Below are 23,616 nucleotides of genomic sequence, written 5' to 3'. Positions count from 1 at the left end.
GATTTCCCCCCTAAATTGATTTTTTTATTCTGAATGTATTGTTATTCATCTTTTATACTGTATTTTATGCTGTTTTTTGTTGCATCAATTAAGTGTTTTAAATTTGCCGCCCTGAGCCCAGTTTTCTGAACTGGGAAGGGCGGGGTATAAATAAAAATGTATTTTTTTATATTTATTATTGTGCAAATATGGTATTATTCAGTAAATGTAACAGTGAAAGTAGCTTGTGTGCGCACCATTTATTAGGAGGAGATGGCGGTCCATGTGGTGTAGCAATCTGTGGCTGGGCTATCAACCGAGGATGGTTGGGCTACAAATGTGGACTTATCGGTGAGGCCCATTCAGAACTAGCGGGCTGTAAGGCAATTGTGTCAGATTCTGAGTGGCATCACTAGGTCAGGATCCCAGGAGGCGGTAAGAACATGTGGAGAATGAAGACAAGGAATCCCAACTTCTTCCTGATCAGTCAAAGAAAAAGGGAGCCATTCTCCACCCCTTCGTATAGGGCAGTAAACATGGAGCAGGAGCTAATGGCTCCCTTTTTCATTCACCCACCAGGAAAAAAGGCACTCGTTCCCCCTTACCCCCACCCCAGCTACTTCTGACCAGGTCTGTTAAGCACAGGAAGATGGTGCACACCTTGCCCGAGACCCTCTGGAACCTAGAACCATCTCTGCTTATTGCACCTTATTTAATGTAAAGAGATAAAATGCAGGCAAGGCTCTTGCCAAGTAAATGAATAGGTACAGGCAGCCCGATATTCTAAGCTTACAATAGAGTCAGATATTTCTCCTGTAGGTGAAATATCTGCTGCAGTCCTCCAGCCACTAAACCCCCCCCAAAATGTTCCTTCTCCACCTCACCACTGGCTGGGACCCTGAAAGGCAGTACTGCAACACTGTGTTGCAGCTTCTGTTGTTTGGCCACTACTCTCGTTACATCTTGCAGCAAAGGATGTGTGATCTTATTCCCTACATGCGCCACACACAAAACACCACAGTCAAATGACATTAATCAGCCGAAAAACTGCTTTATTAACAGCAAAAGAAAGGATGGTTACCACAGTTTCCATGGTAACAATCAGGTTTAATTCCCTGAGAACATTTGTCCTTGTTATATCCCCCCCCCTCTATTTTCCTCATTTAAAAACACACACAACATACATACACACACCCCAAACAAATTCCCAGATACTGGGACATATAAATTAAGGATAAGTGATAGTCACAAAAGACGTCCTGGCCCTCCCCATTTCATTTTTTTAAAAACAGATTTTTATAAAATTATTTTTTTTCTGATCCACAGGAAAAAAATATGTAATAAAAAATCCACAATTTACAAAAGCTACACAAAAAGGGCACAGTAAATAACACTGTTGCAATAAGATATTTACAAACACTACCCAGTGTGGGCCAATTCTTTTTCCTTCCCATTTGGAATGGAAGCTTACAGTTCTCTGAACATGCCCAAGAATCGAAGAAGCAAACACTCCCCTGGTTTTTGCACAAGAGGCTGGACACTTGCGTACGAGAATGTGGCCTCTTGTTGAGCGCTTGGGCTAGAGCAGCAGTCTCCGCATCAAGAGGAGAGACAACCAGGTAAGATGTTTTTTAATCGCCCCTGGAGAAGATGCTCCAGAGGAAACGACAGGTGGACCAAAGATGTTGCACTGAAGGAAGAGAGAAGGTGCTTGCTAAGCAGAAGTCACACAAAACCAGGCCCCCAAAGGTTTTCATCGCATATGAGAAGGCATGGCAGAAAAATAGTAATTCAAGCCACTTCTCATTAAACTGTAAAGGAAACCCTTACCCGTTGGGTAAAGTCAAGTCACTTGTATGGAATTCACAATCCTACCTAAGACTAAGTCCCTATCAACAGCCCCAGACTTCCTTCCAAGTAAACGTATACAAAATTCTGCTGCTAAATATTACAGTGCTTCAATAAAGCTAACTCAGTGTTTCTCTAACTTGGGGTCCCCAGCAGATGTTGGACTACAACTCCCATCATCCCTGGCCACTGGTCCAGATCACTAGGGAGGGTGGGAGTTGTAATCCAACAACAGCTGGGTACCCGAGTTTCAGAAACACTGAATCCTACACCTGTTTACTTCCAAGGAAGTCCCCGCCATATTCAGTGGAGCATAAATCCTCGTGCAATTGAGCTGTAGGCAAGGAAGTAGAGTTTGCCAAGAGGCTGAGTCCAGACTTTCTCCCTTCAGTGCAACCATAAAAGCTGGGAGTCCAAGGGACCAGCTCTAGAAGCAACAGTTCAGAAAACTGAGCATTATATGTATAAAATACAGAACACACTCACTCACTCATTCACTATGGAGAGGGGGGAAATTCCAAAAAGGAGCATTTTTTAAAAATTACAAACTTTAGTTTGTAAACCTTCATCTGAACAGTTATCCGGAGCCTAATAAGCAGGGAGGAACAATTAAAGGGGCGTTTAGGAATCCAGGATGGAGAGGGGAAGGCAGTGAAAAGTTTGAGGCAGGTGCAGGGAACCCACGGAGCCCCAGATGTTCCTGAACTACAACTCCCATCAGTACTGGCTATGCTTGCTGACCGAGAGTTGTAGTCCAGCAACATCTGGAAGGCTGCAGATTCCCTGCACCTGGTTTAAAGCAACAGGTGGCTAGCCTGTGGTCCTACAGGTGTTGCTAGATTCAGTTCCCCATCATCTCTGCCCATTGGCCATGTTGGCTGCTGGGCTTCTTGGTTGGGAGTTCAAGCACATCTGGGACATGGCCATAGGTTCTCTGCCACCGATTTAAGGCATACCCCAGCTCAGTGTTTGGCACTTGGGAAGCACCCAATTGATCGTTAATGGGTGAGATCTATGAAGATGCTCAGTTTTTCCCCATGAAGTCCATAGGTTTTGATTTTGTTTTTTCCCTTTAGTGCTTTAACTCTGGGCTGAATTGCACCCTGTGTTTTTGTTCGTTCATTCCAACACTGCTTTTACAAATTCAGCAGCAAGGGAGCGGGGGGAGGGGGGAACACAGCAGTAATGGTGGTCGTGGAAAAGCAAACAAACAACTTCTTACAAGAACACTGCAAAGCAATATTCAGAAATGCCCAGGCTGCTTGTTCAGGTGGGGGTTTTCGGTCAGTTTACACCTGTACAAACAGCCAGAACCACTCACCTAAGAAATGAGGGTTGTAAGGGCAGTTCCTTCTTGTCCAGAGTAAAACCTGCTTGCCCCATCAACAGGGGCAAATAGCAGGGGGAGCCCAAAAACGTCTCAGCTTCTCAGAGCCGGATGAGAGAAGAAGGGGCCGCACAGCAGCCTATAAAACACACGCACACTGTGAATTAACCACAGTAATTAAGCGCCAACAGCCTCACAGCAAAGGAAACAAACACACACACACGCAAATGCACAGGTCCCACGAGCTCTTCGGATACCGGGAAAACTCGGGACGAGGTTAAGAAGGGGACACCTTGTCTCTTAGTAAACTGCATTGCGAGGGCACCACGGAGTGTCCGGATACAGCATACAGTGGACGGTACGGAACCTGCGAGAGAGAGGAGAAGGAGGTATATCAGCCACATCCCAAAAATTATAATCCCCATAATCAGTGGCACAGTATTGATTAGGGCTGTAACATTTAGCCAGGGGTGGTTCAAACAGATTTAAAATCTGCTCCCTGATGAAAATCAGTGGTACCTTTCTAATTATAGAGCAAGTTATCTATAGCTTTTAGATCCAGTATTTCCCCTTTAAAGAGCTTGTGGTTCTTTGTCTCTCTCCCCTGCCCTGTTTTATTCCTAATGATCACCTTTTGAGGTAGGTTAGGCCAAGAGATTTGGACACATTCACACCTTACATTTAAGGCACTATGATACCACTTCAAGCAGGCATGGCTTCCCCCCACAAAGAATTCTGGGAGCTGTAGTTTATCAAGGGTGCTGAGAGTTGTTAGGAGGCCCCAATCTCTTCCCAGAGCTGTTTAACAATCAATTCCTCTCCGCAAGGAACTGTAGATCTGGGAGAGGAATAGGAGCCTCTGAACAACTCTCAGCACCTTTGATAAACTACAGCTCCCAGAATTCTTTGGAGGAAGCCACAGTTGCTCTTCCCTCACTGTCCCTTTCCCCTTGCGTGTCGTGTATATTTTCAGAATGCAAACCTGTGGATAGGGACTGTTTCAACAACTAGTATGCACGAGGGGAGGGACACCCGCTGCTCACCTGGACGGATCCTCCTCCACGGAGAAAGCTCCCTTGATATGGATGGAGTTCCTCTTGTTTTCAAACATTCCATAGCTCAAGGTCACCTGGGCAGGGGAGAGAGAGCACAGAAAGATTGACATGATGAAATGAGGAAGGGGCTCGTATGTCCACTTGGCTGAATTAAGATCTTTCTCTCAAGACTTAAGGTTCCCGACATGTTGGGAACAAAGAAAGAATACATCTGGAAATCTTCGGAGCTTTAAATATATATAAAGTAATAATAATAATAATAATAATAATAATAATAATAATAATAATAATATTTATATCCCGCCCTCCCCAGCCAAAGCCGGGCTCAGAGCGGCTAACAACAATAAAAGTAACACAGCATTCTAAAATCAATTCAATTTAAAACCAATTCAAAATCAAATTAATGGCAACCATTGAGCTAGAGTTCTATGAGGATTACAGAAGGAGGGAGTCAGACTGTGCCTTGGCCAAAGGCCTGGTGGAACAGCTCTGTCTTGCAGGCCCTGCAGAAAGATGTCAAGTCCCGCAGGGCCATAGTCTCTTGTGACAAAGTGTTCCACCAGACCGGGGCCACGGCCGAAAAAGCCCTGGCTCTGGTTGAGGCCAGCCTAACCTCCCTGTGGCCCAGGATCTCCAAGATGTTTTTATTTGAGAGACTGTAAGGTCCTCTGTGGGACATACCAGGAGAGGCGGTCCCGTAGGGTCCTAGGCCGTATATATGTTTAAAGCTACCAAGATTTCCATGTGTCATTCATTCATTCATTCATTCATTCTCTCTCTCTCTCTCTCTCTCTCTCTCTCTCTCTCTCACACACACACACACACACACACACACACACACACACAGGAAAGGAAGGAAAAACTGATAGGAAGCCCTTCCCCCAAACAGACAAAATGCCTGTGCCAACCACAAAATGTAACACAGACAAAATAACAACCCCTCCAGTCCCTGCCAACCAAACAAGAGCCAAAAGAGCTTAATTAAAAAAATTAAAAAATAGTAATGAGCAAGGGAGCTTTGGGGACATCGTGGGGGTGTCTAGGGTACCACGGTGCCCACAATTGCCATGTTGGGGATCCCAGCTTTTAGACACTGGACCCGGTGCCCCTGTGATTTAAAGCAGCATCACTGAAAACTTATGTTTGAGGATAATTCTGACACAATGCAACCACGAGTAACCACACAATTAAACACCTGTGTTGCAAACAATTGTCAGTAATATCCAAGGCAACACGATGACCAAGTACAATACTTTATGACCACTGCTCCATAGATATTGTTGTTATACAATTCCATTCACCATATAGATGGGTTTACGAAGCATTTCTGTATCCTTCTGCTGTGCTGAAGAAGAATTCTACGAAACAGTGGGTATATCCGGAATCCCTGTTCACTACGTCTGTCTGCGGACCACTTCAGCAGCATTGGATGTCATCAAACAAAGCTTTACGGCTTGTTCTCATCAGATAAGAATCTGACCCATTGCTTCTTTCAGAGACTTGCATAGTCTACAAAGACTTTCAGAGACTTATAAGACTTATGTTTATTTGGTTCTATGTTTTCAAGAGTGCACATTTAGTGCACATTTAGTGACTTTCAGAGATTTATAAGATTTCTGTTTATTTGGTTTCTCATATTGTTCAATGTTCCGTATAGACTACATAAAGAGTTTATATTGATATTGCATTGTTGTACTTGGTCATCGTGTTGCATTCCCCCCCCCTACAGAAAACAATAGCATTATTGAAACTGCCCTCAAATTATCCACACCTGGGAAGGGATACGCTGGAAAGACAAAAACACTCAAAAGGAGTACGCAATCAAACTTAAGTTTGGGAAACACTGGTCTATTAAAAGGTTTCTCGTTTTTTACCTGAACGTGAATCTCTGTCTTGGGCACTTGGTGGAGGTTCTCTAAATGGGAATGGAAGAGATTACTTCGGATCAGCTTCACCCCCAGCACAGATTCTATGATGTAGCCGATGGTGCAGTCGTCCGGGAGGCGAATCTTTTCTGCTGTGCTCATGAAGTGTCCGCCGCTATAGAGGAAGAAGCAAGACTTTGATATGGTGGGGGACTTAACAACGGGCAAGGCTCCCTAACGAAGATAGGAGAATTGCTTTCCCCCACCCCAATTTACCAAAACCTTATTTTTTAAAATATGAAAAATAACATAAAAACCCTCAATATTACATACAGCTTTTTAAAAAAAATCTACAGGCACCTCCAGGGGCAAAGGACTTGCAGGGAACCCAGAATTGAATCCTCACATAAGCAGGGAATTCCCCTGTACAGCCGTACCTTCAATCTCAAACGCCTTGGCTCCCGAACAGATCAGCTCCCAAACAATCGAAACCCGGACGTGAGTGTCCTGGTTTTCGAACGGTTTTCGGAAGCCGAACGTCCGGCGCGGCTTCCGATTGGCTGCAGGAGCTTCCTGCAGCCAATCAGAAGGCACGCTTTAGTTTCCAAATGTTTTGGAAGTCGAACAGACTTCTGGAACGGATTCCAAGGTACGACTGTACAACATTTATTACACGTACAGCACTTAAGAAAATATTAGGTGCTTTATGGGTGTTAAATAGTAACAAAAATAATTCTAACAACTGCAATAAAAAAGGAAAGGGGTGGGCTGACCTCTTTCTTAGGTGGTCCCCCCCAAAAAATATCCTCTGACCCACCGATGTTTTTTTACTTGCAAGGTGGGAACAAGCACTCATGTTCACGACCAGCAAACACAGCGCCCTCCAAATGTCAACCACTCACCTTGCCCAAGGGCTCATCTTTAACGCCAGCCCACGGCTGATGCAGAAACCAGCGCCCCCCGTGGCAAACCAGAAGTGGACCGGATGCTGTGTGGGGCAAGAAAAGGGTCAAGAGTCAAAACCAATCCGGAAGAAAATACTGGTCTAGAGAAAGTGGAATGTGTTGGGTATCATCTTGTATTTGTGGGATGTGATACACAAGTAGCAGTCAAGTACAACATTCCTTGTTCTCCTAGAGTGGACATGCGGGGGGAATGTTTGGTCCAGTCAGTCAAAAACTTTCTGTTTCCTCCTGACTGAGACATACTTCCTTTAGCATGTGACTAGAGGTGGGCGTGACCTAACCTGTCCAGGTAACAAAAAGGACAAGGCACGCAGCAGTACCCCTCCTCCTTGACTTCCTCCATCGTTGGACCAGCAGATTTTTAGCTAGAGATGCTCTGTTGGCTCAGCTTTCAGACAACAGAGGACAAAGGGGCTATCTCCATATGGGACAGACCCACATGTATATGTAACTAAGTTTGCCTTCAGGGATCCAACTGTGAACTGATGATGTGAGTAAACTTCTTTTATGTACTTTATACAAGATTGTGCCGTGTTCATTCTTTTAAGAGGGATATAAGGGAACTTAGTAAAGGTAAACCTGATCGTTAGGTCCAGTTGCGGACAACTCTGGGGTTGCATGCTCATTTCGCTCTATAGGCCAAGGGAGCCGGCGTTTGTCCGCAGACAGCTTCCAGGTCATGTGGCCAGCATGACTAAGCCGCTTCTGGCGAACCAGAGCAGCGCATGAAAACACCGTTTACCTTCCGGCCGGAGTGGTACCTATTTATCTACATGCACTTTGACGTGCTTTCGAACTGCTAGGTTGGCAGGAGCAGGGACCGAGCAACGGGAGCTCACCCTGTCGAGGGGATTCGAACCACCGACCTTCTGATCGGCAAACCCTAGGCTTTGTGGTTTAGACACAGCACCACCCACGTCCCATAAGGGAACTTACCAGGAACCTAATAGTGAAAGGCTTAAGCCTGCAACCAGCTATCTGTTGTACGTTTAAAAAGGGGAGTGTAAAACTCTGCTAAATTATAGAACTTGCTAGTGTAAATTAGGAAGGATATTAATAAGCAATATATCCTCTCCTGCCTCCCTGAACATTCCCACAGGATTGGTTTTTTAGAATAATTTTCTATAGATACCTGACAGTTAAAGAATCAACTATATAAAAGTGGTATCATAGTGCTTTAAATGTATGAGGAATGCGAATGTGGTCTAAGTGAAACAGCCTTTTATTTTTCTCCAGCTCCCCTGTTCGCTTACCATCTTGTTCTCGCTAATCCTCTCTGTGGCCTGGATGGGCCTATCCAGGCTTGGTTTTCCGATGTAGATGTCTTGCGTGTGAGGATAACTGGAGAGCAGTTTGATCAGCGCTCGAACATTGACATAATTGTCATCGTCCATGTGGCAAAACCACCTGATGCATCAAACGACAAGAAGAGGTGAACAGGTTAAGAGGGGGCGAAATAAATTCAACTTTGGTTTGTCATGAGTTGACCAGGATTCGTAGCCAAAACGCATTTTCAAACTTTAGTGCAAAACAGGAGTGTCTTAGCTTTATTTATTTTTATTGCTGGGATTAAATACATTCCAAGAATGAATCATAAAAGACAAAAGAACAGAAATATAGAGATTTTATTTCAGATTTGTAAGCAAATTTGGGGACACTCCTTTTTCACAGGCTTAAACATCAGCCTTAAGAACCAAAACAAATTATTTCCTTTTGCATGTTTGCACCAGGAGTCTTAATGAATTCACAATCAATTCCAATTGCTATATTTTCCTGGGTTGGTACCTGTGAAGCTCTAACTATTTATAGGTATTTATATATACAAATAGTTTTTATCTAAACAAGAACTGTTTGTTCTGCCTATCATGTGGCAGCTTCATGGGGCAAAAAAGTCTCTTTTCCCAGATGTGGGCCACTCAACTCCTTAAACAGGCATGGCCAAACTTGGCCCTCCAGATGTTTTGGGACTACAACTCCCACCATCCCTAGCTAACAGGACCAGTGGTCAGGGATGATGGGAACTGTAGTCCCAAAACATCTGGAGGGCCAAGTTTGGCCATGCCTGCCTTAAAAAGGACCCTTTCCTCAGCCCTTATCTAAAGTTGCCATTTTTTAAAATCCTTTTACTAGTGGTTTTAATTCTGAACATCACTTAGGACAACTAACTGGGAAAGGGACCTATCAAGGATGCAATAAAATTTCACTACAACCGAGGCCGTGATCCTCCTGCCCTAAAAAGCTTACACATTACATTCAGTTGGGCAATTTCAGAAAGAATTAGCATCTTAGGAAGCTGCCATATTCAGAGCCATCACTAGTCCATCTGGCTCAGGACTGTCCAGTCTTCCCAAAATCTGGTGTCCTCATAGAATCATAGAGTTGGAAGAGACCACAAGGGCCATCGAGTCCAACCCCCTGCCAAGCAGGAAACACCATCAGAGCACTCCTGACATATGGTTGTCAAGCCTCTGCTTAAAGACCTCCAAAGAAGGAGACTCCACCACGCTCCTTGGCAGCAAATTCCACTGTCGAAAAGCTCTTACTGTCAGGAAGTTCTTCCTAATGTTTAGGTGGAATCTTCTTTCTTGTAGTTTGGATCCACTGCTCTGTGTCCGCTTCTCTGGAGCAGCAGAAAACAACCTTTCTCCCTCCTCTATGTGACATCCTTTTATATATTTGAACATGGCTATCATATCACCCCTTAACCCCCTCTTCTCCAGGCTAAACATGCCCAGCTACCTTAGCCGTTCCAAAGGTTCTAGCCTACAACTCCCATAATCCCTGACCACTGGTCCTGTTAGCCTGATTAAGGTTGGCTTGGAACTTATGGAAGTTGCTCTCCAGAACATCTGGAGGACAAGAAGATGAGGAATAGCTCCATTAGTAGAGCATGAGGCTCTTCATTCTCAAGGTCATGGGTTCAAGTCGCACACCGGGCAAAAAAAAAAGGTCCAACTTTGCAGAGGGTTGAACTAAGATGACCTTCGTGGTCCCTTCCAACTTTAAAATTCTATGATTCAAGCTGAGATGTAGGAAGCTGCCTTATACAGAGCCAGCCTATTGGTCCCTCTATCTCAGTACTGTCTGCACAGAGGACAATTCTCATTCTCACCTGGAGATGTCAGAATTTGAACCCAGGACCTGCTGCTCTGCCCTGAGCTATGGGCCCTTCCTGCCTAGTTGGAGATGCCCCATCAGCCTGCAGAGCACACCCTCTACATTGCCCCTCCTTACACTGGCTTAACAAAGTTGCCTTTCCTCCACAGCCCACTCCCTGCGCTTACTTTCTCCCAGATTCGATGAACTTGTCATATTCCACAGCCATCTTGCAGGACAGGGCTTGGCGGCTGTGGGCAGCGGAGCAATTGGTGTTGATGACGTTCCCTGAAGGAGAGAGGAAGAAGAATGAATGGAAGGACATGGCTTGCCTGACAAGTTTGTGCCTTGCTTGAAAATATAAATACGTCAACAAAATGCATCGCAAGATCACAACCACAACCCTACTAACATACCTTCTCCCCTTTTACTTCCCACCCCAGCAGGTCGCTAGAAGAACCTGCAACTCAGAACTTGAGTTTGTTTATCTCCTTCTCCCTCCCCTCCACTTTCTTTTTGTGCCATGCCTTTATTTTTTTTAAAGACTAGAAGCCTGCCTTTCTCTCTCCCCCCCCCCCCCTTCTTCCCTTTTAGTAATTTATACATTGCTCTGGGAGCCTTTTTTCTGGCTGAAGAGCAGGATAAAAAATTCTTTGGATAGACAAATGTCAGGGAAGGGATTACGGGCTACATCTAAAGGCTGCTAGGCTGTTTCACTCCGCTGAGTGTTAACTCAGAGAGGGGCAGAAAGCCTTCCATGCAAACTGGGCCCTGATGGGCTGGGGGAATGTTAAGGAGAGGCTCTCATCTGCCTATTCAACCAGCATTTTCCCATCAGCTGCCACCTGTTACTCTCTGGGATGTCTTGAGGGGAATCATGAATAGAGGCATTAGCATAAGAATAGACTGATCTGATTCAGTCTCCCAAGGGCAGGGGAAGGGCGGCTTAATAAATAGCTGAGTAAGTCCCCCCTCTCCCCCCCAGCAACTCCAGAGAGTTAATGAGCAGGAGGTTATCTTCCTTCACCCTCCCATGAACAGCCTCCAGATGAAGGGATATTTAAGAAGCTCCCTTCCCCATCTGCCAAAATGCATTCAACCAGCTCACCTGTCCTCTTCTTCAGTTCATCGTCCTCACCATCCGTGAAGATAAATGTCTAAAAGAGAAAGGGAGATTTTTAAAATAATAATAATAATAATAATAATAATAATAATAATAATAAAAGTTTTATCTGAACCACTGTAACTTTTGAATGCCCCCAAACCTTTCTAGCTAACACTGTGCAAACAAGCATGTCTCACCTTGCCGGAAATCAGTGCAACCTAATCTAATCTGCAAAAATAAAATAATAATAATAATAATAATAATAATAATAATAATAATAATAATAATAATTTATTATTTATACCCCTGCCCATCTGGCTGGGCTTCCCCAGCCACTCTGGGCAGCTTCCAAAAAAATATTAAAATACTGTACTACATCAAACATTAAAAGAAAAAAACACCAACATGCAATTTTGTAGCGAGATTGGATTTTATCAACTAGAAATAAAAAGATTATTCTGGCCAGTCATCGGCCCAGAGACCAAGCACTGGATTTGGATGTGATGAATGCACCCAGATTTTCTAACATCTATCCGGCTATAAAAATGCAGTTCAGGCAAGAGAAATATTTGCCTGAGCTCACTTCCCCCTTTTGTGTTGGGCGTTGGTTGCCCTGAGGTTTCATGACAATGGCAATCAACTTTTGGGAATTTTCTCATTCCTGCCGGAGAGAGAAATCATTCACTGTAAGGGGGGGGGGGTAAATGATCTTAAATGTAACAGAGGAGAATGCAAAACCCCAGCCTCCAACAATTTTCATGAAGTGCCCTTGAGTAGATGTTTTAGTCTTGTGTCTCTCACACACAACCTGTTCAGCATTGCTCCTCCAACCACCTTCTCCTGCGCCCGTCAGTCTGAGCACATTAGGACATAGGAACCACCTCTGAATCAGGCCAATGACCCATCGAGTCCAGTATCCTGTTCTCACAGTGCAAGCACAAGAGCATTCTTGCCTCCTGCAGCTTTGAGCAACTGATATCCAGAGAATCACAGAATTCTAGAGTTGGAAGGGACCACGAGGGTCATTCTAGTCCACCCCCCACAACCTTGAGATGAAGAATCTCATGTCTACTAACTGAGCCATCCCAGAAACATTCTGAATTAATACATCTGCATACTAAGAGCACCTGTTGCAATAGCAGAGTCCAAGCCAGGGGTAGGCAGCCTAAGGCCCGGGGGCTGGGTGCGGCCCAATCGCCTTCTCAATCTGGCCTGTTGACGGTCCGGGAATCAGCGCATTTTTACATGAATAGAATGTGTCCTTTTATTTAAAACGCATCTCTGGGTTATTTGTGAGGCATAGGAATTTGTTCATATATTTTTTCCAAAATATAGTCTGGGCCCCCACAAGGTCTGAGGGACGGTGGTCCGGCCCATGGCTGGAAAAGGTAGCTGACCCCTGGTCCAAGCCTACAGAACTTTGCTGTTGTGCTTTCCTGCTCTGGCCTCTCTTCCTGTGCCAGAAATTCAACTCGCCACCATGAACCCGGCTGCGCTAGACCCCCTCACAGATCACCAACCAGAGACCTGCTCATCACGCTGGCTGTGCCGCCCTTGGGCAATCTTAAGACATGAGGCTTTTGTTTGGGGGTGGGCGCCCTAAGGGTGCATTTCGGAAGTGGGAAATGTTGCGCCAATTTTCCCGGTTATAATGCCAGTGCTTCTGTCCAACTTCCTAACGTTCTTTTCACACTCCAAAACTCCCACAATATCCTTTGGCTTTCCAGAAGCGGCTTTCACACTGTGCGAAAGCTCAGACACAGTGTGCAAATTTACAGCCGGGGAGACAGAATACAGTGGATGCTCGGGTTGTGAACATGATCCGTGCGGGATGCACGTTTGCAACCCACAGCGGTGCGTCTATGCACACTTCTGCGCAAAGCGCGATTTAGCGCTTCTGCGCATGCACAACCGCCGAAACCTGGAAGTACCCCGTTCCAGTACTTCCGGGTTTGGGCGGGTCCGTAACCCGAAAAACGCACCCTGAAGTTTCTGTAACCCGAGGTATGACTGCAAACTGCTCTGCGAATCCAGCCTGGATAGGAATGTGCATTCCTTCACCCCTCAAAATGTGCTGCATCTATGAGGCTGGAAGGCTGCTCATTCTACCAAGAGGGGTCGCAGGCCCCTGCCCCCAAAGTCCTGCCCCTCTCCATACTGCGAGGCTTCTCCCCACCTGCCCCCTAAGCATGATGGAGAACAAGAACCACAAAACAGCCCCCCCCCCTCGCCTGCAACTGATTCAGCTCCAACTGCCAGGGGAACCTGAGCCAAGGGAACAGTCTCCGCCCCGCCTTCTGAGCCCTGCCACCTGCCTGGCTGCACTTCCTTATTGACACAGGTAATTCCTGGCATCTGTTGCCTGTCTGTGTGCTGCCTGGTGGGAGGGGCGGGGGAATCTCAAATAATTCAGAGCAACACAAAACAAAGGACAGAAAAGGGAGGGAGGGAAGGAAGAAACAGCAGCCAGATGCACCCCCCACACAAAAAAAATAGTCAAAAGCAAAAAGGGGGAGGCACACAAAAGGAGATGGGGAGGGGGAGTACAATCTGAGCTGTCAGCCTGCGCCCAAACATCATTCACTCCAGCTTGCTTTGTGGTCTCTCCCCCCCCCCCCATTGAAGAATGTAGCTGGCAGGGGGTAGGGAAGCATGGGGCTGGTTAACAATAGATTCTTGCAGCCAACTTAATGCAAGCTGGAGGCTGAAATGGTGTTTGCTCTCTATTAGCATACAGCTGGGCTGGTTAACAGGGCTGGGCTGAGGGAGGGGGGAGGAGAGGCAGCATTCAAGCAACTTGGTTTCATCCGGAGGGTGGGGAGAGGAGGAAGAGAGCAGACACTCCCCACCCCCACCCCAGACATGGAGACAAAGGAGGGGGTGCAAATAGGCCAGAGCCAGACAGAATTCAGCACCCTGACCATTGCAACTCTCAGTTCTACAGTGGTACCTCGGGTTAAGTACTTAATTCGTTTTGTAGGTCCGTTCTTAACCTGAAACACCACTTTAGCTAATGGGGCCTTCTGCTGCTGCTGTACCGCCGGAGCACAATTTCCGTTCTTATCCTGAAGTAAAGTTCTTAACCCGAGGTACTATTTCTGGGTTAGCGGAGTCTGTAACCTGAAGCGTATGTAACCCAAGGTACCACTGTATTTTCTTTTAAAAGCAACACTCTAGTTCTTATGAGTACACACTCAAACAGATTTGGGGTACCGCAGGACTTGTTCGGTGAAGGTAAAAGTGACTTCCAAGGAACAGGTCCACATATTAGGAAGATAGGATGATGCTTTTTTCATCCTTATAGCTTATCTTCAGGAGTGGCATGTATCAATTCTTGTGTGTCCCCCAGGAGTGGAATTTGGTAATTGTGGGTACAGAATTTGCCCTCCTGTCTCAATTCTAATTGTTCTTCCTTTCCTCTTTCCTTTTTAAAAAAACTAAGGTTCTAGTTCTTATTGGCTACAGGACCTAGTAATATCTCAGGAGCAGATTTTGCTGGGGTGTGTGCAATGCAGACTCTGCTTTCCCCATCAGTACCAGGTGGAGGGGGAGAAGACCCTTTGAGGCCTGGCTTGGCTCTTCTCCCCCCCCCCAAAAAAAAAAAACCTCACAGAAACATGTGGGATGTGGTACCTGATGTCTACTGAATGTGTGGGTTAGTGGCAAAGCAGGGCTAGGCGGCAGAGGCACCACCACCGCCCGTCCTGCACATTCTTTCAACATGGGTTTTTTTTAAAAAAAAATCACCCCCCCCCCAAAATGTGGAACATGGATGGGGAAAGCGGAAACAGCAGCAGGGAGAAAGAGATCAGAGATCGGCATCAGCTTGCGAGCCTTGACTGGGAACTTCATTGAAAAAACAGGGAAATGTTTACATGGTTAGATCAGGCATGTGCCGTCTCCAGCGACTGTGTCTTCGTTAGCCTGCTCCCAAAATAGCCCCTTAGCTAATCCTCCTGCTGCTATAAAAAGACCAGGAGGAGATTACTATTTTGCCAATTTTTTTTTTTTACTGGACTGCTTTGGAACAGTTCATCCTGAACATGCCACCAGCAGCACCGAACTTGCACCCTGGGAGAGTCCAGTAGGCCAAGAGGACCCTCTGTCAAGTTCTTGCAACAGGAAGAGACCCTGCAAGGCTTTGGAAGCCAGTGCTGGAGAGATGCAGCAGCCTCCCTGCTTGGCTCCCCCGCTGCCTGGACAGGAAGGGTACAGCCTGTCCACAACCCTCAGTGTCACCTCTGAGAACAATCTTGTCTCTGCAGGCTCCCTGCCTCCCACCCTCTCCATCCAGCCCCTTCCTGCTGCTCAGCAGGAACCCAGCCAGGAAATTCAATTAAAATCTGAACAATTGCTCTTTCTCTCTGTCTCTCCCAATGTCACCCACTCTTTTACACGTCATCTACTTGTGTTTCTTACAGCTCAGCCATTACACACAGGCAGGTAGAATGCAGGTAATCCTGAAGGCCGCATGTAAAATTTAACCTGGCCTCCTTTGTTGTCCCGAAGATGGGGAGATGACAACATTGTGCAACTGGACTGAAATGCAAGAGGCATGCTCACGAGAGCCAGTTAGACTTTATGAAAGCAACAAATCCAGCCCAGCACTCGAACAAATATACCTGGATGATGCACATGCATTTTTAAGCATGCACTTAAAAGAACACAGGATACTGCCTGGGTTCTTGGTCTATCCAGCTCAGTACAGTGCTACCTCGGGTTAAGTACTTAATTTGTTCCGGAGGTCTGTACTTAACCTGAAACTGTTCTTAACCTGAAGCACCACTTTAGCTAATGGGGCCTCCTGCTGCTGCCGTGCCGCCGGAGCCCAATTTCTGTTCTTATCCTGAAGCAAAGTTCTTAACCTGAAGCACTATTTCTAGGTTAGCGGAGTGTGTAACCTGAAGCGTATGTAACCCGAAGCACCACTGTACTGCCAGCAGTCTTAAAGTCTTAGATATATAATAAATGTGCCAACCAAGCACCTACATAGATCAGCACAGGAAGACCGACCTGAAACCATTTTTGATTCCCAACCTGACTAAATGTTTTTCTCTGCAGGTCAAAGAAAAATGGAAAAGCCTCTCCATTGTCTTTTCCTTCACAAATCCTGTCTTAAGAGTATGTCTGTCTGTGTTTGAATAGGGTGAGCCTGTGACCTGGCTCAGGAACTAAGTATTTATCATTACAAAAGACTGGCCAGGCTCCCCAGGGTATCCAATCAAGTGAGCATTTACAGGTAATCTGAGATAAACAAAGCACTCAGATTTCTGCTGTAGACGCCCTTTTCTGTGATGTAGGTATGATGTATCTGGGGGTGGTGGTCTTGGGTTACACCCCTTCTGTGATGTATGCATGATGTATGGAGGGGTGGTCTGGAGCTCCAGGGCAGGGAATTTAAAATTTCTATATAAGGGCAGGCACACCTTTGTTCTGGGTTCCTCCTCCTTCTCCTGTGTGTGAAGGGGGCACCCTGTTGCAATAGATCAATAAAGATCAAGCTTACTAGCTGCTCTGCTTCTCAATATTCGCTGGTTGGCCTCTGTTGTTTTCTCCTACCAACAGGGAACCCACGTAATGACTCTATATGGGCTCTTGGATACCCCATAAGGGAAAAAGGGCAGATTTTGTTTACAACAGGTGTCAGGCAGGGGAGAGTCCCCAGGAATCGAACCTGGGACCTCCTGCTTGCAGAGCAAATGCTCTACCACTGAGCTACGGCCTCCCCCACCAAATAAAAAGTTAAATTTAAGTTTCTTTAAAGCGAAGGCCACTGAAATTAATGGGGGAAGGTTAGTTATGACTTAAGACCTATTGAAGTCAAATGCAACTGTCCCTGCTCTGGATCTGGCCCAACGCATGAGGGAGGTTTCAGGCAGCTTTTTCACCTTCCCAGCTGGGAAGCAGCCTTTAAACTGGAGGCCAGGGCCCTCCCAGCAAGGATCCTGGTGCAGCTCTCGGCTGCTGTTCTCCCCTCCCCATCCCAAGCGAGAGCTTTTAAAGCTGAAGAAAAAGGGTTTCTCTTTCCTCTCTGGTGCTTACTCAGTGGGCGGCATTGTCTGAGGACCCTGGCCTGGGGACACGCAGGAAACTTCATTGTTTCTGAAGGCTGCAATTTAAAGAAACACAGGATGCAAAAAAAGAAAAGAGCCCCGAGGAACAATAGCAGACACCCACCAGAAGAAAGCCCAGGACAATGCTGCTACAGAGCCAGCCGAACTCCACTGGGGCAGCAGACCTTCAGGGAGATGCCAGGCTCCACAGACCCCCCTGCGCTCTCTTAAAGCAGCAGAAACCTTCCAGCTTCTTGTTCCTTTGCTCCAAACTCTGCTTGGAGCATTTTCCACCACCAAGCATTTTCTAAAATATATAAAAGAAAACACGGTGGTCAATCCCTGGCCGGGTAAAGCAATGGGCCTCTCTTGCACGCTTTGAGCACCCACGTTCCCAGGCCAAAGAACTCCACCTCCGCTGCTGTCCGTGCAAAAAGTTCCTCTCTGCCTGGATCTTCTCTGCAACAGGAGGGAGCAGCCCAGGAAGGGGGAAGCTTCCTTCAGCCCAAGGGCTGTGTTTGCTTGTGGGGCAACTCTTTGGGGGGGGGGCTGTGTGCCAGCTGTGGGCAAGATCTGAAGCAGAGCAATGGATGCATCTCTTAACTTTCATGCAGCAGCCTTGCAAAAATCGCAAAGGTTTCTACACTCTTTCTCACTCTCTCTCTCTCTCCATCCAGGCAAACCAGGGGCATTAGTTCAAGGACACATTCCAGCCAGGCAAAAGAATTGGGAGAGAGCGCAGAGCAGGGCCAGAAGGAGGCAAAGACAACACTTCGCCCCTTCTCCTATATGGTGTGCTATATCATACGCCACAGTTGTATGAAGGCTGGCCTGCTGAAACGGCAGGCTGTAGTCTTCATAGTGCACTGATGTGCCTGCATTGGGTACATGAATCTGCATGAACAGAACCAGAAGCATCCACACTCCTTGTCACTTTATCCTGGACCTGGGGGCTGCACATGCATGCACATTTTCTTGCAAATGTCACCGTTATCAAAGTGCCTTTACTTCCCCATTTAATCCAGATTTGTCATGTCTGCAGAAAAACCAGTAAGTTAACACCCCCACCCCAACACACACACACACTCAAAATAGTAGATCCATACTGAAAGTGGGCAGTGAGAAGAGGTTGGTATATTTTGGTGGGGGGCGACAACTTATAGATAATGCACCCAGCTGCCCTCAATCAACTGCCGTTCAGCAGTGTCATTTGTTAACCCCAGGACAAGGTTGGTTGGTTGATCAACCAGTCCTTTACTTATAAATAATAATTTATTATTTATTCCCACCCATCTGGCTGGGTTTCCTCAGCCACTCTGGGCGGCTCCCAACAAAGTATTAAAAACACAAAAAACATCAAACATTAAAACTTCCCTAAACAGGGCTGCCTTCAGATGTCTTCTAAAAGTCAGATAGTTGTTTATTTCCTTGACATGTGACAGGAGGACGTTACACAGGGCGGGAGCCACAACCGAGAAGGTCCTCTGCCTGGTTCCCTGTAACCTCAATTCTCGCAGGGAGGGAACCGCCAGAAGGCCCTTGGCACTGGACCTCAGTGTCTGGGCTAGACGATGGGGGTGGAGAGGCTCTTCCAGGGATACTTGGGGCTGCCTCAGTTGTGTCTGGCAGACAGCAGCTGCAGGACCACAGCTCCACCAGCTCTGCCACTAGGTAAGCAGAATGACTTACGCCCAGCTGAGCAATGAGAGCCTGTTTCCCTCCCTCTCCCCGTGCCCTTGTACTGGTCCCATTTCTCTTTTGGTTTGTGATTCATTTCCCCTTCCTGGTAGAGGCAAAGGCCAAGAAGCTGCAAGTAGAGAAAAAGTCCTGCAAGAGGACTGGCAAAGGGCACCCCCCCTCCTAGCAGGGAGCAGCGAGGCCCCAGGGAGGCGGCAGCGGACGGGTACAAGGGGGGTGGGATTTTTCATCTTCTTGCCATTTGCGGTCACATTTCACAGCAGCCATCGAAAGTATCTACAGGAAGGTGGAAGACGCACGCAAGATTTATCAAGCCATGTGACCAGCTTGCGATTACAGAAATCTTCCCCCTCCTTGCCCACTTCTGCAGAGACAGCAATCTCAGTTTAAGGAACTGAAGCAATTTAGTGTGATGAAATTAACCCCATGACCTGCCTTTCCGCAGAACTGCATGACGCACAGTCTCTCTCGCGCACCCCATTTTGATCTCCGTAGGAGGACAACGTGCTCCCAGCTAGATCTGTCAGTGCCCCGGGGGCTCAAAATTGCCTGCTGTCTTGACAGTGGTACCTCGTGTTGCGTAACCTCCAGGTTGCAGAATCTTCGGGTCACGGCCGCGGCAAACCCGGAAGTGTATAGGCATGCGCAGAAATGCTCTATCGCGCCATGTGCGTGCACAGAAGCATTACCTCTAGTTACAGATTTTTCAGGGTGCACACAGCACCCTGAAATGAATTAAATCTATAACCAGAGGTACCACTGTCCTTTGTAGATCTGTGGTGTCTGTGCTCAAGGTCCGAGAAGAACCATTTTCCTGATGTGATGCTTGAAACAAATTTGAACAGGGTCTGGCAAAGGACTTGGCTCTCGGAGAACCTGCTTTGGTTTTGAAAGGACAAAAGTTTCTAGACCTCATGGAAAATACCAGCCCTAGACCCTGCTGCAGAAATTGTAATGGGTCTTTGACCTCCCACAACCTCAGACCAAGGCACCCCCACTAACTCCCTCAGTTGTGAACCCCACAATCACCCACACATGCCTGAAAGCAGCTTTTCCACCAGTGAAATTAGTTCCTAATAACAAAAAAGATGAAGGGGGATATGTATTCTGATTTGCGCAGTCCTGCATAGAAGAAAAGTCTGGACTTCTCCCAGAATTATTCTTTCCGAAGATTATCCCCACCTCTGCTAACACCTTTAGCACTAATCATGAGTGGGGGGAGGCTGCAGATTTAAACCCCAAATGGCTCCAAGCAGATATTTCTACAAGAATGCTTGCACTTTTGAAATTCCCACTGGATGGGCGGACCAGTTGGGCTGGATAGTTCTAGTCCCTTTTGCAGTCTCTCTCCCGGACAGCTGGAAAAGTCCCTGGTGCCAAGAAAAGGGGGGGGGGGGAGGAAGACATCAGCAGCTGGAGGAACAAAGTATTCTGCCTGGGGCATTGTTTACTGAAAAGACAGAACTCGAACCCAGCCCTTGTGTACAAAACAGGCTGACGCAGACATCCGTTTTGGAGCAGTCCGTTTTCTCTTTGCAAAAAGCAAAACCCTTTTTTGCAACCCCTCTCAGGATTTGATCCTGAGCCATGGGGCTGCAAGGCATTGCTAAAGAGACACAGGTGCCCCTGATCCTTGCCTCCCTCCCTCTCTTTCTGCTCCTCTGCTCTTGAGAAGCTGGAAGACCCTCTAATTTTAAGTGCTATTATGTTTAATAACCCCCCACCCCCAGTGCAGGACAATGAAGGGCATTGTGCAATTAGATGCCCACACATCTCTCCCCCCCCCCACACACACACCCCACACTCCACAGATGCCTCTCCAGGACTTTGGTTTCAAGAGCTATTATGGAGCCCTGAATGGAAATGCCACATCGCCTAGGGCAGCCGATTAGCAGTGCTGACACTATGCACAGATCAAACCCTCGCCCGCTCCATGGATAGGGTGCTGGCAAAGCATGAAGGCAATGGGGGAACTGGGCCGGGAAGCCAGCCTGGAAGGGGAGGCTGTGGCAAGCCAACCGTGCTGAACAAACTGCATCTCAGCAGTCCAGCACCTGCTCTGCACACGCAAGACCTCCTGGGTTCAACATCAAGGCAGGGACTTCCTGAAACCCTGGAGTGCTGCTGCCAACCAGTGTAGGCAACCTTGAGCTACAGATGGACCAGTGGGAATGAGACCAGTAGTCACAGGTAGCCTTCTCTTTCCCACGGATGTGTCTAAACGAAATGTTTTATTGAAGTAAATCCGACCAATTAATACAATAGGAATACTACAGCTACAAAAAAACAGTGCAGTATACCTGTGAGAGTCTTAATATTCGGTCGGCAAAGGACTTGAGACTATTGGGTAAGCCAAAATTTTACATTTTGTCATGGGGAGGGAGTCCTATGTGTCTATTTGCTGCATGTAAAATGAAATCCCAGAATTAATTTTTCCAGGTCCTCCGAGCTTTGGGCAACATGTCATTTATGAGTTGTTGTTTTTTCAGCTAATGCTAAACTCCACATATTTTCACAACAAAGCAAAAGTCGCAAATCCAGGAAGGTTTTCCATTTGGGGGCAACTGAGGTTCTGGCAGCTGCCAGCATCCATGTCAACAGTTCCTGAGGGCTCAAAGCTTTCAGCTGATCATCCCTCATAGACTTACTAAACAAATCCATTTGCCATGGGGGCTCTAGTTGAGATTTCTGCATCGCAGGGGGTGCCTCCCAACGCTACAGTTCTATGAAGCTGGACTGGGATGCTTGATCATTTTGCTCATTTCCTGACAAACTATAGTCCAGAATTTGAATACTGGTGGGCAGTTCCACCATAGGTGGGAAAAGCACTCCATAGGGTTAACTCCACACTGTGCAAAGAAGCCCTTCCCTTGGCCTGCCCAGATCTCCTATCTCCCCCCACCCCTTTGAAGCTGGCCAGGCTTGGAGCTGTGCAAAAGGGAGGTGCAATCTATGCAAAGGCTCCATTATCCTGGAATGAGGGTGGGGGCGCAGCTCTGGGAATCTCCCACTCCTAAATTTAGCTGGAATCGCTGGCACTTAGCAGCCCCCACCCTCCACCCCCAGACCTAGGACCGTAGGGAGACAGGATCTGGGCACCCACTGAAAAGTCCTTCCCACTCTGCCCCAGCAAAGTGGCCAGAACTGGTTGGGAGCACTGGGTCACTGGATCCGGTCGGGCGGGGCCCACACCTGTGTTTGGAGTGTAAACAGTAAACACAGCACTGTTTCTTCTGTACACAGAAGCGCACCGGGCTTTGTGGGGCATGTGCGGAGCGCATGGCACGCACCCTAGCTAGCTATTAACCCCCAGGGCAGGGACTCCAGCCAAGGCGCTATGAAAATTTGGGAGCCGCAGCTGCTTAGGAATGCGCTGTCCCGAAGGCAAATGCATGGCTTGCGGAGAGAGGAAAGTAAGGGGAGGGCAAGGCAATTACCGTATTTTTCGCGCTATAGCACGCACCCGACCATAACACGCACATAGTTTTTAGAGGAGGAAAATCCGTAGGCATGCCACCCGTAGGCATTTCCTCCATAACACGCACAGACATTTCCCCTTACTTTCTAGGAGGAAAAAAGTGAGTGCAAAAAATATGGTATTTAACCGTTCTGCAAAAGAAAACATGGAGCAGGTCAGTCATGATGGGCGTGAGTGTGTACACTTGTATTCCATCACGTGTCTGGATGAGCATAGGATGTGGGACTGAATCAATGCACACAAAAGCAAAATCTTAAGCTCTCATGGCTTCTAAAGGCTGCTCTTGCACCAATCTCAGTTGTGACCACACTGACTGGCAGCCAGGGTTTCGGGCAGGGGACATTCCCAGCCCCATAGGAGATGCCAGGGATTTCCTGCATGCAAATCAGATGCTCTACCCCTAAGCTATGGGCCCTTCTTTATAGGAACCCATAAGGCTGCCTTATGCTGGATCAGACTGCTGGCATTGCCCACTCTGACCGGCAGCACCTCCCCAGGATTTCAGGTGGGGAGTTTTCCGCAGCCCTAGATGCTAGAGATTGAACCATGCAAAGCAGGTGGTGTTTTTTCTGCTGAGCTACAGTTAAAGTGGTCATTTTAGGACTAAGGAGCGCAAATGTGCTTTGGGGGTGGCAGCAGGGACCCCCTGCAGGCCTGACTCTTGGCAGCTCGAATAAGATGAAGCAGATATACATGGCAGCCAGGGAGAAGCTAGTCCAAAAAAAAAAAAAAAAGCTGCTTAAAGATCGAACAATATTCCATTCCAGCGACCAAGTTGTTACAGGAAAAATCCGAGGGCTCCCTTGGACAAAACAAAGACACCAACCAGGATAACTTGGAGCAAAACAGCAGCCTGTAGGCTTGGCCTTTATTGAACTGTTGCAACAGGGTATTCCCCTCACTTGCAGGAGAGAGAAAAGACCCAGAAGAATAGTGTGCAAGGTCTTATAAAAAATTTTGAAATTCCCCTCCTCTAGATCAAGCCCACCCCCAGAAACATCATGCATACATTACAGAAAGGAGGGGTTGAGGGAGGCATACATTACAGAGAGGGGCTGAGGGAGGCATACATTACAGAAAGGAGGGGCTATGGGAGGAGTTGGTGGTAACCTGAGTGTCTTGTCACCTGGCTGGTTCCCCCTTTCCC

At 47.1% G+C, this 23,616-nt stretch overlaps 1 protein-coding gene and 1 long non-coding RNA gene across 2 annotated transcripts in view; both read right to left on the bottom strand.

The window, feature by feature from the left end:
* Window positions 1–1,005: 1,005 nt before the first annotated feature.
* Window positions 1,006–23,616, bottom strand: part of LFNG (LFNG O-fucosylpeptide 3-beta-N-acetylglucosaminyltransferase) — a 34,708-nt gene continuing 12,097 nt past the window's right edge. The window contains exons 2-9 of the mRNA XM_083711726.1: window positions 11,244–11,292; window positions 10,324–10,423; window positions 8,293–8,446; window positions 6,977–7,062; window positions 6,084–6,249; window positions 4,198–4,283; window positions 1,832–3,521; window positions 1,006–1,693 (exon numbers count right to left, since the gene is read on the bottom strand). Of these exons, the coding sequence (XP_083567852.1) occupies window positions 3,455–3,521; window positions 4,198–4,283; window positions 6,084–6,249; window positions 6,977–7,062; window positions 8,293–8,446; window positions 10,324–10,423; window positions 11,244–11,292 (708 nt within the window). The 3' untranslated portion in view covers window positions 1,006–1,693; window positions 1,832–3,454. The remainder of the gene's footprint in view (window positions 1,694–1,831; window positions 3,522–4,197; window positions 4,284–6,083; window positions 6,250–6,976; window positions 7,063–8,292; window positions 8,447–10,323; window positions 10,424–11,243; window positions 11,293–23,616) is intronic.
* LOC310831387 lies at window positions 14,058–21,880 on the bottom strand. The gene is made up of 3 exons (XR_014557840.1): window positions 16,175–21,880; window positions 14,386–15,950; window positions 14,058–14,178 (listed from the first exon to the last, which is right to left on the bottom strand). It is a non-coding gene; the product is annotated as an uncharacterized lncRNA (long non-coding RNA).

This window comes from Podarcis gaigeae, assembly GCF_964106915.1.
Source record: "Podarcis gaigeae genome assembly, chromosome: 14".
NCBI classification, from domain to species: domain Eukaryota; kingdom Metazoa; phylum Chordata; class Lepidosauria; order Squamata; family Lacertidae; genus Podarcis; species Podarcis gaigeae.
The sequence above is the reverse complement of the archived record's forward strand: the minus strand, read 5'-3'. Positions and strand labels throughout refer to the sequence as shown.